Genomic DNA, 12,873 nt, shown 5'->3' on the forward strand with positions numbered 1-12,873 from the left:
AAGGTGGCTTTACCTCCCACTCCGTCCGCAGCCTCTTCAAAGGTTCTGGCTTGCGTTTGCTTTTCAAATGACGTCACGGAAAGGCGGAGTAAGCCAGTGCGCATGCACGTCAGGCTGTCTTTCCCTGGGCTTCTGCACACACTGTCGGGTTTTCACAGTACCGAGTGTGGGGCGTGGGAGGGCACTACGCCGCTGGCGGGCAGGCGGAAGGGCTTCCTGCGCCCCCGAACCTGCGGCGGAAATGCTAGCCGAGTGTCTTGAGGCAGAGCGCTTCCTTTTGTAACTAGTCTACCACCGCGTAGGCACGTGTGGGTAGGTGTGGCGGTGGGAGCGTGCCTTCCTAGAAGGGAAGAGGGTCCAGCAAGTGTTAAACTGGCTCGTGCCCCAGTTCTAGCGGCTTCTCTTACCTGAGTGTCGCAGGGTGAGGCGGTGATTACTCCGCGTTGTAGCTTATGCTGGTTTGATCAGGCTGCTGTGAGCGCTCTGTGGAGATCTGTCTGAGGAGCTGGCAATGGAGAGCTTACAGGCGCTGAAGTTTAGAGCCCAGAGTTCTGTCCCAGTTGGACAGTTTTGGGAGAAGTGGTAACTTTTGCTGTAAGGTTTGAATCCCAGAGCATAAATTGCACCAGGTAAAAGTTAGAATCGAAGCCAGAGACAATGTAAATGTGACTAGAAGGACGATTTCGTAAACTTAAGTCTGCCAGAGAAATGGGGTGCAGCATTGGTGACCCCATCTTGACAGTATTAACGATTTCCCCCTACCATATTGTTTCTAGGATCTTTCTCAAGTGCTGGGAGCTGAACTGTGTGTGGCCCAGGGAAAGGAACTGTGGCTAGCTAAGGAGGCCATATGTCATGTAACTTCCAGATCTTATGTCAACACCAAGCCCTCAGCTGCTGGTGGCAGCTGCTCAGCAGACTCTGGGCATGGGCAAGAGAAAATGCCCACCTCGAGCTACCTGCCTTCACCTGGCAGGAGAGGTGCTGGCTGTGGCCCGCGGGCTGAAGCCAGCTGTACTCTATGATTGCAACTCTGCAGGAGTATTGGCGCTCCAAAGTTATCTGGAGGAACTACAGGGGCTGGGCTTCCTGGAGCCAGGACTTCACATTCTTGAGATTGGAGAGAATAACTTTATTGTCAGTCCTGAGTATGCCTGTCAGCATTTGGAACAGACACTGCTTGGTACTGTAGCTTTCGTGGACGTTTCCCGCTCCCAACCTCATCCTTCTGTCCGGTCGGTGGACCAGCTCCCGGACTTGAAATCTCTCATAGCTGACGTCATCACACGTTTTCGAGGACTTAAGAAAGATGTGTCTCAGGGAGTCTCCTACACCAGGCTACATTCCTCAGACTGGAATCTCTGCACTGTATTTGGGATACTCCTGGGATATCCAGTCTCTTACACATTTGACCTGAACCGTGAAGATGACAACTGCTTAACCATGACTCCCCTGCGGGTGTTTACTGCCCGGATTTCGTGGCTGCCTGGTCAACCATCAATTCTGCTGTACTCCTTTAGTGTTCCAGAGAGTTTGTTCCCAGCCCTGAAAAACTTTCTAAGTGCCTGGGAGAAGGAACTCAGAACCCGATTTAGGGCTCAGAATGCCTTTGCTGACCTCAGCATCTCCTCTGAGGTGGTCACACTTCCTGCTGTGGCCCTCTGAGTTAACTCTGTCCGTTGAGAAGGTATCAATGAATGTCAATTACGATGAATGTTGTGCAGTCAATTGAACACGTGTGAATGGGGAGAGTCGTTGGCAGCAGTAGTATGATTTCAGTCTTTATATTAGGAGTTCCTAGGTCCTTAGCCGAGGTGTCTGTTTATTTTTCATTGAATGAGAGATGGAAAAGGAGCATTGTGGAGACATGAGTGTACCCTGGGATGGTGGCCTTCCCTGGTGGATAGTGCCTTAGAGGGAAGGAGAATGACTAGGTAATCTATGTATGGAACTCTAACTGAAGTAGGGTGCGAGACAATGATGCTTAAGGGTTACACTTGTGGCTTATTTCTCAGGAATACACAGTTCTAAAGAGTAGTCTTGTGAGATAAAGTTTATTTACAACCTGGTGAAAAAAAAATAAAACTAAGAGTCCGGATTCATTTGGAGGGAAACCCAAGTTATAAAGTACCAGAACTCAAGGTTTTCATGGAGTTGTTTGCATCTGAGTTTTACTTCAGATAGATGCCAGAAGTTCTTCAGATGACCAGGTTGCCTTTGTTTGCCAGGAACACTGCCAGTGCTGTAGCAATCACCACCATCAGCACTGGGAGCCATTGACCACACTGCAGCTGTATGGAAGGAGGTGGAGACAGGAGAGAGCAGCTATGAATTAGCTGGAGAAAGTATGGGCAAGAATAGTCCTTTGGCATTTTAACCCAGTAGAAGACCTCACACTGGTGGCAGAAGGGGCTTTTTTTTTTTTTTTCTCTTCAGTGTCTCCCTCACTTTTTGTCATTTCCACTAGATAAAACCAGTTTACTAGTGGCCTAGAGACTCATATCTGACAGGGGACAGATATTTAAATGCTGATCTGAATGAGGTGGAAATTAACTCAGCAGAATAACACTCTTTGTACACGCCTCAATACTTTTGCAGTCCTCCTCTGCCCTTGTCATTATGTTTACAATAAATCAAAAAAGTACTCTTTCATGCTTGAACCAATACAGGCTGAATATCCTTTTTCTGAAATGCTTGGGATTAGGACTCATTCAAATTTTGTCTTTTTTTTTCCCATTAGTATTTGTTTAGTATTTGTATTAGTATTTGTAGTAGTAGTATTAGTATTTGTTTACCAGTTGAGCAGACGTAATAAAAAGACATCTGAATACCAAATGTCCTGAAATCATTTGATTCTTTTGAGCATTGTGCTTCTTTGTGCATGGTGTGCTCTGGATCTAGAACATGTCAGGTTTCCATAGCAGGAGTGCTCAATCTAGTGTCTTCCAGACTCGAGAGGTGCATAGAAATGGGGTGAATAGTGGACAGTGTTTCTTCCATGTTTGCTGTATTGTTGGCATAGTGTAAATCAAGTGGAATGGGACAGGATGACCAGATGTTGGTGTGGACTGATATATTTTATCTGTAACACTAGGCTTAAAAAAGAACTATTCAGCTGGGCAGTGGTGGCACACACCTTTAATCACAGCACTTGGGAGGCAGATGCAGGTGGATTTCTGAGTTCGAGGTCAGCTTGGTCTACAGAGTGAGTTCCAGGACAGCCAAGGCTACACAGAGAAACCCTGTCTCAAAGAAAAAAAAAAAAGAAAGAAAAAAATCCACCACCACCACCACCACCAAAAGGAACTACCCCACTGTGATGTAGGGCTGTAGAGGGGGATGGCCCTTCTTACTCTGGGAAATGGCTCCTGGCTGTGCCTCAGTGCTTCTTGACTGTGATGTAGCTTTTGCAAAAAAGAAAGGTACTTCTCATTGAGGATGTCTATTCTGAATGCAGTTCTCTGCACTGGGGAGAGCATAGCAAGGTGTCATCAGCTCATTCTCTCTCTCTCTCTCTCTCTCTCTCTCTCTCTCTCTTTCTCTCTTTCCTTCTTTTCTTTCTTTTTTAAAGATTTATTTATTATATGTATATAAGTTACACCAGAAGAGTGCATCAGATCCCATTACAGATGGTTGTGAGCCCTCATGTGGTTGCTGGGAATTGAACTCAGGACCTCTGGAAGAACAGCCAATGCTCTTCACCAGTGAGCCATCTCTCCAGCCCCCAGTTCTCTTTCCAACAGAATTCTGGAAGAGGACTGCCCTGAGTACTATACTCCTTCACTTGTTTTAAGTGAACTATTTTCTAACCCAAATTTCTCAGAGATTTTAGTCTTCTTCCTATCATATAGTTTATTGTGAGTATGTTGAGTTATAAGATTGGTTATGATGCATCTGTTACATTTTACACATAGAAACACTTTCAATTATTCTGCATTATTTATTCATTGTTAGGGTTGTGAGTGTGTGTGTATGTATGCTAATATCTTGTACATGTGTGTGTAAGTCAGAAGACAACTCTTCGAGTCACTTCTTTCCTGCCATCTCTATGGTAGGTCCCAGGGATTGAACTCAGGGCATCAGGCTTGGCAGCAGGTACCTTTACCTACTAAGCCAGCTTATTGGCCCCAGGACTTGTAAATGCTTTCATGTGACTTTGTGAAAATGCTCTGTATGTGGGCAAACTAATAAATAAACAAATAAAGAAAGAAATAAGTTCTTCAGCACTGGAGGACATGCCTCTCTTCCTTGGTGTCTAGTTGCTTCTGCACACTTCCAAGAGTGTGAGTTTGAAAGAATGTTCCTAGGAAAGTGTTTGTTATTTAAAAGATACAACATAAAATAAAGCATTCTGATACTTAGTATATGACAATATAAGCAGTTAATGTGTTTACTAAATATTTTTGTGTTCTGATTGATCTCCTAGTTGGTTACCAATGTATCCTTTAATAGGGGTTGTTATAAATTAGGAAGGAGAAAGATCGCAAGTCAATCCAAGAGCAAAGACATTTATAGAAGAAAATGAACACTTGTGGTCATCCAGTAACAATTTAAGCTTGGAAATTCCTGCTTTCCATTGCCCCTAGAAGGGTTCTCTGCCCCACTCCCACCCCATACCAATCTCAATGAACCCTCACAATCTGGATGAGCACTAACAGTCTGGATGAGCCTCACACTCTGAGGTCCCCTCCTCACCTCCTTTTCCTTGACTTGGAGCTGAAATGTCTCCTTTTGTAGTTGGTCTCTGAGCTCCTCCTCTTTCTCCTTTCTTGTGCCCTCAGGCTTCACTTCATCAAGGGAGAGCTTTGGATTCCACACAGGCAGACCCTGATCTAAAAAAGCAGCCAGAGTCACAGTAACAGTGAGGCCTTTGTCTGTGAGGGCTGATTCTGATGCTTCGTGAGAACCCTTAGCATTTGCAGAGAAGGGAGATGGTGTGTGTGTGTCTGTGGCTTCGCTGAATGGAGTAGAACATTCTGAATTAAATAACTGGTGTGCTGGCACAGCAGCACATGAAGGCCGTCAATCCCAGAGATTGGGAGGCAGAGATAGGTGGGTCTCTGAGATTTCCAGGACAGCCAGAGCTACATAGTGAGACACTGTATGGAAAAAACAAACAAACAAACAAACGTATTCTGGTGTACCCTATGGCTTAGACACACAGCTGCAGTTTGGACTCCTGGAAGCAAGGTTGACTTTTTAAAATTTGTCTTGATTTTCTTTGGATCTGATACTTTTCGTGGATGTTTACAAATTGAAATGGTTTTCATTAGTCATAAAGCATCTAGTTCCTCATGTAGGTTTGCTTAGTGATTCTTCTGTGACCTTTGCACCCTCATTTCCAAGACCTGAAAATGAAAGTCATTCTAGTCTTACCTCTTAATACTTTAAAGCTGGGTTTCTGCCACCTTGAGGTCCTAGTTTTGCTGAAAACAGCACTGGACTCAAGTCAAGTTCTGGGCTATTGCTTTAGTTCAGTTGTTCAATTGTCTGATCAGAGCTCTTTATGGTCTTATCCATGTTGTGAGGGCACACTCATTTCTACACTCTCCTGTATTACACCTAATCGTCGTGAGAATAAAACAACAGACTGTGTGTTGTGGATAGCTGAGGAGACTCTGGAGCCTCTCTGTGGCTGATGAGTCCTTAGCAAGGTTGGACCCAGAATGGTTAGGGTTGGAGTGGGAGGACTCTTGTATGCTGTATGGTTGGGTTGAGGAGTTGGATGTGATTTGTAAAGTCAACTGTGTAAAAACTGACATGAAATCCTGAGTTCAAAATCAATTTATTGAAATGTTCGACAGAGACACATGTTTTCAGAGAAAGTAGAAACCCTTCCCCACAGTTTATATACCTCCCAGAGCAGGTGGCTGGCTGAAGTGTCCAGGCCAGTGATCATTTCTCAGAACGTTCCCCTACCTCCCTGACTTCACAGACTCGGGAGTGGATGGGACCCCCAGAAGTCACGTAGTCCTTTCCCCAGGCAAAGAAAGAGCAACATTTAGTGGGAGGAAATTTGCTGACCTTTCTTTAAGAGCTTCTCCTGTTCTTGAAGTTGTAAGGATTGATTCTGAAGCAGACCTGTTGGGAGACAAAAGGAACTTGTCTGTGCTAGCAGAGTTACTGTCAAGGCTCACTTCAGACATTGGCTTGGGACCTCAGTTGTAAAAGATTAGTTACCATCTGTTAGGAACTGAATTGTGTTCCTTAAAGTTTTTGTATTGAAGTTATAACCCCTGTAACGTGAACTTCCTTGAGATGGAGTCTTTAAAAAGGTAATTGGTTGAACATAAGGTCATTAAGATGAGACCTCATACAGATAACTGGTGTTCTTAGAAAGGGGCGATTTACATACATGCTCCAGGGAAAGTGATATAACGACACTTGAGGGAAGCTTGGAGGGGCCGTTACAGCAGAAGGCCTACCTCTCTGGGCAGCTTGACTTTGGTCTGCAGCCTCCAGAACTGTGGAACAGTTCCGTTTTTTTTTTTCTCTCCCAAGTCACCTAATCTGGTACTTCCTTACAAATAAGCCATCCTTATGTCAGCTTCTGAACATGTTCCCAGGTGACATTCTACCAAACAATGACTAATTTTACCTTTAACCAGCTTCTTTTTTCTCTATAGTAGTTATTGTTACTTCGTGTACACTGATTTTTTTTTCCCATGGATCTCCTACCCCTGGACTTGCTTAGAACGGAAGTTTCTTAAGAAACTATTACTTTTTTTTCAAGATTTATTTATTTATTTTATGTATATGAGTACACCGTAGCTGTATAGATAGATGATTGTGAGCCTTCATGTAATTGTTGGGAATTGAATTTTTAGGACCTGTGCTTGCTTCAGTTGGCCCTGCTCACTCCAGTCGACTCTGCTCACTCAGTCCCTATTTGCTCTGGCCCAAAGATTTATTTATTATTATAAATAGGTACAGTAGCTGTCTTCAGACGCACCAGAAGAGGGCATCAGATCTCATTACGGGTGGTAGTGAGCCACCATGTGGTTGCTGGGATTTGAACTCAGGACCTTCGGAAGAGCAGTTAGTGTTCTTACCCGCTGAACCATCTCTCCAGTCCCGAAACTATTACTTTTGCTTGTTGGTATACTTCAGTGTATATGTCCAGGATGCCTGATTCCTATGTAGGGGATCGATGGATACTTATTTTCTGAACCTTTAGTGAGAAAAATCTAAGTGACTTGTTCACGTGTGTTCCATAGAATGTATAAGAAAAGAACTATCTTAGCCTAATACTTCTTGAAAGTGGGCAGTTGTGGGGCCTGGAACAATGTGTGAGTAAGAGTTCTTGCTGTGTATGCACGAGGACCTGACTTTAGGTTGTTAGCGTCCATGTAAAAATCTGGGCGTGGCTGCCTTTTCCTGTTACCCTAATGCTATTAGTTCTGGGGACAGAGAAGGGAAGATGGCTGGGGCTTGCTGGCTAGCCAGCCTACCTGGAAAACAGTGACAGACACACCCTTTCTTAAGGGACTAAGGCAGACAATAACAGGGAAGATACTCAACACCCTCCAGCTCCCTTGACTCTGCATATTGCATGGGTGTATACACACACACACACACACACACACACACACACACATAGAAAGGAAACACAAGGACAGATGCTAATGTAATAACATGGGAAAGAAACCATATAACTTGTGGAGGGTTGTGCAGATGATCCCTCAGCCCAGCCCCTTGCAGGAAGTGTGCTCGAGGATGCTCAGAAACAGGACACACTGAAGCCTCCATGGCTCAGCCCTCCCTCCTTCGAAGGTCTTCTGTGGTCAGGAGCAACAGAAACCACCTGTGCAGGTTGAACCCTGAAAAGGAAACTTACTCTGTAGCTGTTGTACTTTGCTCACCAGGGCCTGTTTCTCTTCCTCTGACTTCTTTAGTTGATCTGAAAGCGAAAGAATACAAACAGAAATAGGAGAGCACCAGAGGGTGGAAATGAGAGGTAAGTCCTGTCCTCTGTGACCTGGGAGTGTCAGGTGTCTTTCAGATCTGAAGGGAGAGGCCAGCATTCACACAGGAACATCACAATATTGTGTACACACACTAGTGGGTCCTTTCAGCCCACAGAGGCACATCTAGGAGGCCTTCATCTTGCCTGTGTTTGTACTAACCTTTCCCTTTCAAATTAGGAATATGGCCTTTGCATGTGACTAGTATGGGAGCAGCTGTGGTATGGCCCACAGGGTCAAGCTGGAGGAGAGAGCATGCAGAGTCCTCAGATGAAGGACAACTAAGGTTCATTTTGGTTGATTGACATTTCTCTGCCTTTCCCTCAAGGAGAAATGAAATCATGGGACCAAGCACAAATGAGGAGCAAAGCTTCTCCCCATAGCCTCCTTCCTCTGAGCCCATTCAGTTGTGGTTCTAATGACCCTGTGACCTCAAAGAAGAGGAGTACCTTGTAGGTCCTGGGTCTCAGAGCTCTGCTGCTCTCCGTCTCCCTGCAGGCTCTCGAGTTTGGTCTGCAGCTCCTGGTGCTCATTTTCTAAAAGCTGCAGGGCCTGGCTCATCTGTGAGTCTCTGCTGTCTGCTCCCTGCAAAGAGGAGGGAGAGGAGCCACAGAGCAGCAGGTCAGTGTGGCTGGCGACAGAGCAGACAGGTACCATGGAACAGGACACAGTAGGATTACTGAGATGGGGTGTCAGGAAATGGAAGCTCTCCCCTTCTCTTTGTTCTGCCCTATCCTGCATGTTTATGGCAGTGCCTCTGACTTGATATTTATGGGGATATGTATGTCTCGATGCCTTGACAGATCTCCACATCAAGCCAGAATTTTCTAGATGTTTTACTTTCTTTTTACTTTGGCATGACCAGTTGTTGAGGGAGAGGGGCAGTTAAGGCTATTTTCACAAAGAATTAAGGTTTAAAAACCTCAAAACACTTTCCTAAGAATTGCCTTATGCATGATGAGAAAAGAGAGCAGAGGTTAAGATGTGGATGCTGTGTGTAGCCAGTAAAATTTGTGCCTCTAAATGTCTCACACCCTCTTTCATCAAATATATATATATATTTTCCTGATTCATGTTTGGGGAAATTGTAAAGATTCACTCTTAGGGCAGATCTTCAAAGTTTCAAACTAAGTATGTGAAATCTATGTGTTAACTGGAGATTTTGGGGAGGCTCACCTGGGGTGCCATATGTTACTAGGGAAATAGGGTCTCCTCTCTGAGTTCTTAGATTTGTTAAGAACACATCAAGGAAACTTCTCTTTGAAACAGATGGAGACCACTACAGAAAACCACTATCAATCAAAATGCATACCTGTGGATTCTGGTCTCAATGAATACAGCTATAAAATAACTCCATACTTGAGGCTCAGGGAACATTGCAAAAGAGGGGGCAGAAAGATTGTAAGATCAGGGAGTTTTCTGTGAGATTGTGCCTCCTAGTAATGTCAGAAGCAATACCCATAAAGTCTCACCAACATGGCTGCCCAAATGTGAAGGGAAAAGGAGGCCACCAATGGGTGTGCCAAACTAGATGAGGGAGAGAGCCCATGAGGCCTCAATCCTACACGGAGAACTATAGGTAATGAAAATATCCATACAAGTAACATATAGACTCAACAGATTATATTCAGGGATATATATGCATGCACACATATGCATTAAATAATAATTGATGAAAAAGAGGCTGTGAACATGAAGGAGAGCTAGGAGGGAGATAGGGAGGGCTTGGAGGGAGAGAGAAGGAGGGAGAAATGTAATTAGAATCTTGAGAATAAAAATAAGAAAGATGGTTAACATTAAAAATATTAAGAGCAGATTCTGAAGAAGACTAAAAACAAAACAAAACAAAACAAAACAAAAAAAACCAAAACAGCCAAAAACAGTAATAATGACAACAGAGGCAGATTGGGAATCCTGTGAATGTCAGCAGCTGCCTGGAGGATAAAGGTGGAGAAGAGGGAAAGAAAGTCATGCCTTTTGAGTTAGGGATGGGGATTCGGCAGTTTGGCACGCAGCCATATGGCAAAGGGGATGCGGAGAGGGTAACATCAAAGAAGAGTGAGAAAGCCAGGAGTGTTGTGGAAGCACACCTAGGCTTCAGCAAGGGTTAGGAAGAAAGAAGATGTGAAAAAGAAAAGTTACATTTTTCTGAGAAATTCAGAGGACTGGTCAGGCTTGACCAAGTAGCGTGGCCATGACTCTGTGAGTGACCACACCAGGCTCAGGCTTTCTAGGAAGGGGAAGTACATGATCTCACTAAAAGAATAATTACTTTTCCTTCTTTGGCATGGCTTAAAGTGAATCTGCCTTCCTGAGGGGTGGTTCATTAGCCAGAAGATTGACTGGCCCAAGTGGATTAATTCCTATGCTTTGGGGAGCGTGGAATGTCAGGCCTCCATGTAATTACTAACCCGAGTGAAGTGCTCATATGTACCAGACTATGCCACACATGTTGTGTGAGTAGTCACATTTAATCCATGCAACAAAAGACCCTAAATTAATTATAAATGAATCAATTAATCTACATTAATTAATTAATGTAGATTAATTAGATTTTCTAAGGTGGCAGATTGAAAGTGTAGGAACTTTTGAGCATGACAAGAATTTACTGAAATTTATTAAGAAACACACCAGCAGGATGTGTTAGTACCTGTAAATAAACCAGTAACATTTATTATGTACAAAACAATGGGCAGTTATGCACTGAGTGCCCTGCTGGGGTGGTGTTTGAATAGTGTGCAATTGGTAGGCCAATCAACCCAATGAATGCCCCAACTCAGGCATTTGTATTTGGTTAATGTCTTTCCAGTGGGTACTTAGTTCATTTGCATGGACAGTGTAGGCATTCCCTCTATACGCACTTATGATTCAGAGCAAAACAGTGAGTCTGGTACTAAGTGGGCAGTGGATGAAGACTTGAAAGCTGCTTGTTACGTGTATCCAACCTTTGAGGCCCAACCTAGGAGACTCCTTTCTCAGCAGACCCCTCTCCCCCCTTCTGCCTCCCTTCCTCTCCCACTGCCGGGCCTGGTACCTGTAGTTTGGACTGAAGCACATGCAGTTGGCTCTCCAGCTCTCTGTGCTGGTCCCCTAGGGTCCTCCAGTCCTCCTTCAGAGCCTCGTACTGACTCTTCCACTCCTGACACTTCTGCTCTGCCAAAGCCAGGGACAGCTGGGAGAGACCAGAGGAGAGAAGGTTCCCAAGGAGCAGAAGCTTAGAGAAAGGGAACACATTGAACTCCTGAAGTTTAATATGCGGGATGAATTTGAGGAGCAGGCTCCCTGCAAGTGGTGGTTAGCCCTCTTGCTCTGGGGGACTGCTCCCAGGGCCCCAGCCCCTGGAACTGCACAGCATCTCCACCTGTGCCCTCTGTAGCTGCTGCTCTGCACACATTTTCTCCTCCAGCACTTTCTGCAGTGACGCCTTAGCCTTCTGCTCATAGCTGCTTCTCTGGTCTTCCATCTCCAGCAGCACCTTTTTCATTCCCCAGGGGGAGTGTTTCTGTAAATCAGAACAAGCCAACAAATACTTGTTGAACTTCCCACTCCAGGGATCTACACATGAGCATACTGTAGGTCTCATACCCAGGGAACAGCTGAGCAGGGGAGTCTCCCAGGCTGTCTGAGAAGTGCCTGCCATTGGTAGAGCCCTTCTACCACAGCCTCCCTCTCTTCTTCTGTGCTCCAGATGTAGAGAACACATCAGTTCTGCGGAATCTCACTAATTCCTCTAGCCCCAGCTCTCGTGGCTTTTTTTGCTTAGCATTGGCATATTTGCATTTATGAGAATGGGGCCCATGATTTTGGAATTTCCAATAATCACCCCCTTCATCTAGTGCTCTGTTCTGTGGATGAATCTTCCTCACTCCACTGGAAACAATTTCCAAACAGGGGACACACTGCTGTTTTAAAGAAAAAGTTCAGGGGATCTGAGGACTTGGTGTTCTAAAAGAGTGCATTTGCATTAGATGTTTCCCCTGCTTAAGGACCAAGGAAAATTCCCCCAAATCAGATAAAATAGATTTGCAGATCCAGTAAAGTATTGACGGCCCTTGTTACCTCCTCTTTTTGCCTTGTGGTTTTGGGGAAGGCAGGCAGCTTTTATGGTCAGTTCTAGACCCATCTGGGTAAGTCCAGACAACGAAGGTTAAGGAGAGGATCATTAGCAATCATTTTGTCTCACCTTGGGATTGTCTGGAATTTTATTTTTGTATCTGTAAGGGTACTCTGCTTTTTGGAATTTTCATTAAAAGTCAAACTCAAGAGAAACTGGTTGAAGCCAAACATGGTGATGTCCTAGTTACTAGATTTAATTGTAGTAATCACAGGTTAGCTTCATTTCCAATAGAAAAATTAATAGACTACGTTGGCATAGCTGCTTCTATCTGTGACTCTAGCACTAAGGAAGCTGGTGGGAGGGTCACAAGTTCAAGGTCAGCCTAATAACTACACCTTTCTCAACAACAAACAAATTAAAGATTTGCATTCTGGCTTACATGCTTGTCACTTAAAAGTCTGATGGGCATATTTTAACTAAGAGCCTAACAAAGCAGCTCACATTGAAAACAAGCAAACATGTAGACCTGGAAACCTATAGACCAGTGAGTGGTTTTCAGCTTCCTCATGCCGCAACACTTTAATACAGCTCCTTATGTTGTGGTGAGCCCAACCATAAAATGTCTTTCACTGTTACTTCATAACTGTAATTTTGGTACAGCTATGATAATTGTAATGTAAATAGTTTTGGAGATAGAAGTTTGCCAGAGGGGTCATGACCCACAGGTTAAGAACTGCTGCTATAGACACTATAAACTATTCTCAGCTGCATAGGAAATTACTGATCCCTCTGGTGCCACATGAGAGAAGCCCAACCATTCCCTTCCTACTTATGTTTCCTTCAATATTTCTT

The 12,873-nt window shown here is 44.4% G+C and overlaps 2 protein-coding genes across 5 annotated transcripts in view; one reads left to right on the forward strand and one right to left on the reverse strand.

Moving 5' to 3' along the window:
* On the forward strand, positions 1 to 4,369 carry A130010J15Rik (RIKEN cDNA A130010J15 gene). Of its 4 annotated transcripts, none has more exons than NM_001160360.1 (2): positions 1 to 42; positions 777 to 4,364. In NM_001160360.1, the coding sequence occupies exon 2, from the start codon at positions 874 to 876 to the stop codon at positions 1,663 to 1,665; it is 792 nt and encodes a 263-aa protein (NP_001153832.1). In that variant the 5' UTR covers positions 1 to 42; positions 777 to 873; the 3' UTR covers positions 1,666 to 4,364. The 4 variants fall into 4 exon arrangements, with proteins under 4 accessions (NP_001153832.1, XP_006497316.1, NP_851391.1 ...); XM_006497253.4 differs by having other exon boundaries at positions 36 to 629; positions 777 to 4,369; NM_181048.3 differs by lacking the exon at positions 1 to 42 and adding an exon at positions 109 to 312.
* Traf3ip3 (TRAF3 interacting protein 3) overlaps positions 2,036 to 12,873 on the reverse strand; it is a 26,043-nt gene continuing 15,205 nt past the window's right edge. The window contains exons 10-16 of the mRNA NM_153137.4: positions 11,326 to 11,466; positions 10,999 to 11,136; positions 8,414 to 8,549; positions 7,838 to 7,900; positions 6,025 to 6,081; positions 4,696 to 4,832; positions 2,036 to 2,291 (exon numbers count right to left, since the gene is read on the reverse strand). Coding sequence (NP_694777.3) covers positions 2,199 to 2,291; positions 4,696 to 4,832; positions 6,025 to 6,081; positions 7,838 to 7,900; positions 8,414 to 8,549; positions 10,999 to 11,136; positions 11,326 to 11,466 — 765 coding nt within the window. The 3' untranslated portion in view covers positions 2,036 to 2,198. The remainder of the gene's footprint in view (positions 2,292 to 4,695; positions 4,833 to 6,024; positions 6,082 to 7,837; positions 7,901 to 8,413; positions 8,550 to 10,998; positions 11,137 to 11,325; positions 11,467 to 12,873) is intronic.

The sequence above is a fragment of the Mus musculus genome, chromosome 1 (genome assembly GCF_000001635.26).
Source record: "Mus musculus strain C57BL/6J chromosome 1, GRCm38.p6 C57BL/6J".
In the NCBI taxonomy this organism is placed as follows: Eukaryota; Metazoa; Chordata; class Mammalia; order Rodentia; family Muridae; genus Mus; species Mus musculus.

What these genes read in the sequence shown, in the direction of transcription:
- A130010J15Rik (NM_001160360.1), top strand. Translation starts at nt 874, where the DNA reads ATGTCAACACCAAGCCCTCAGCTGCTGGTGGCAGCTGCTCAGCAGACT.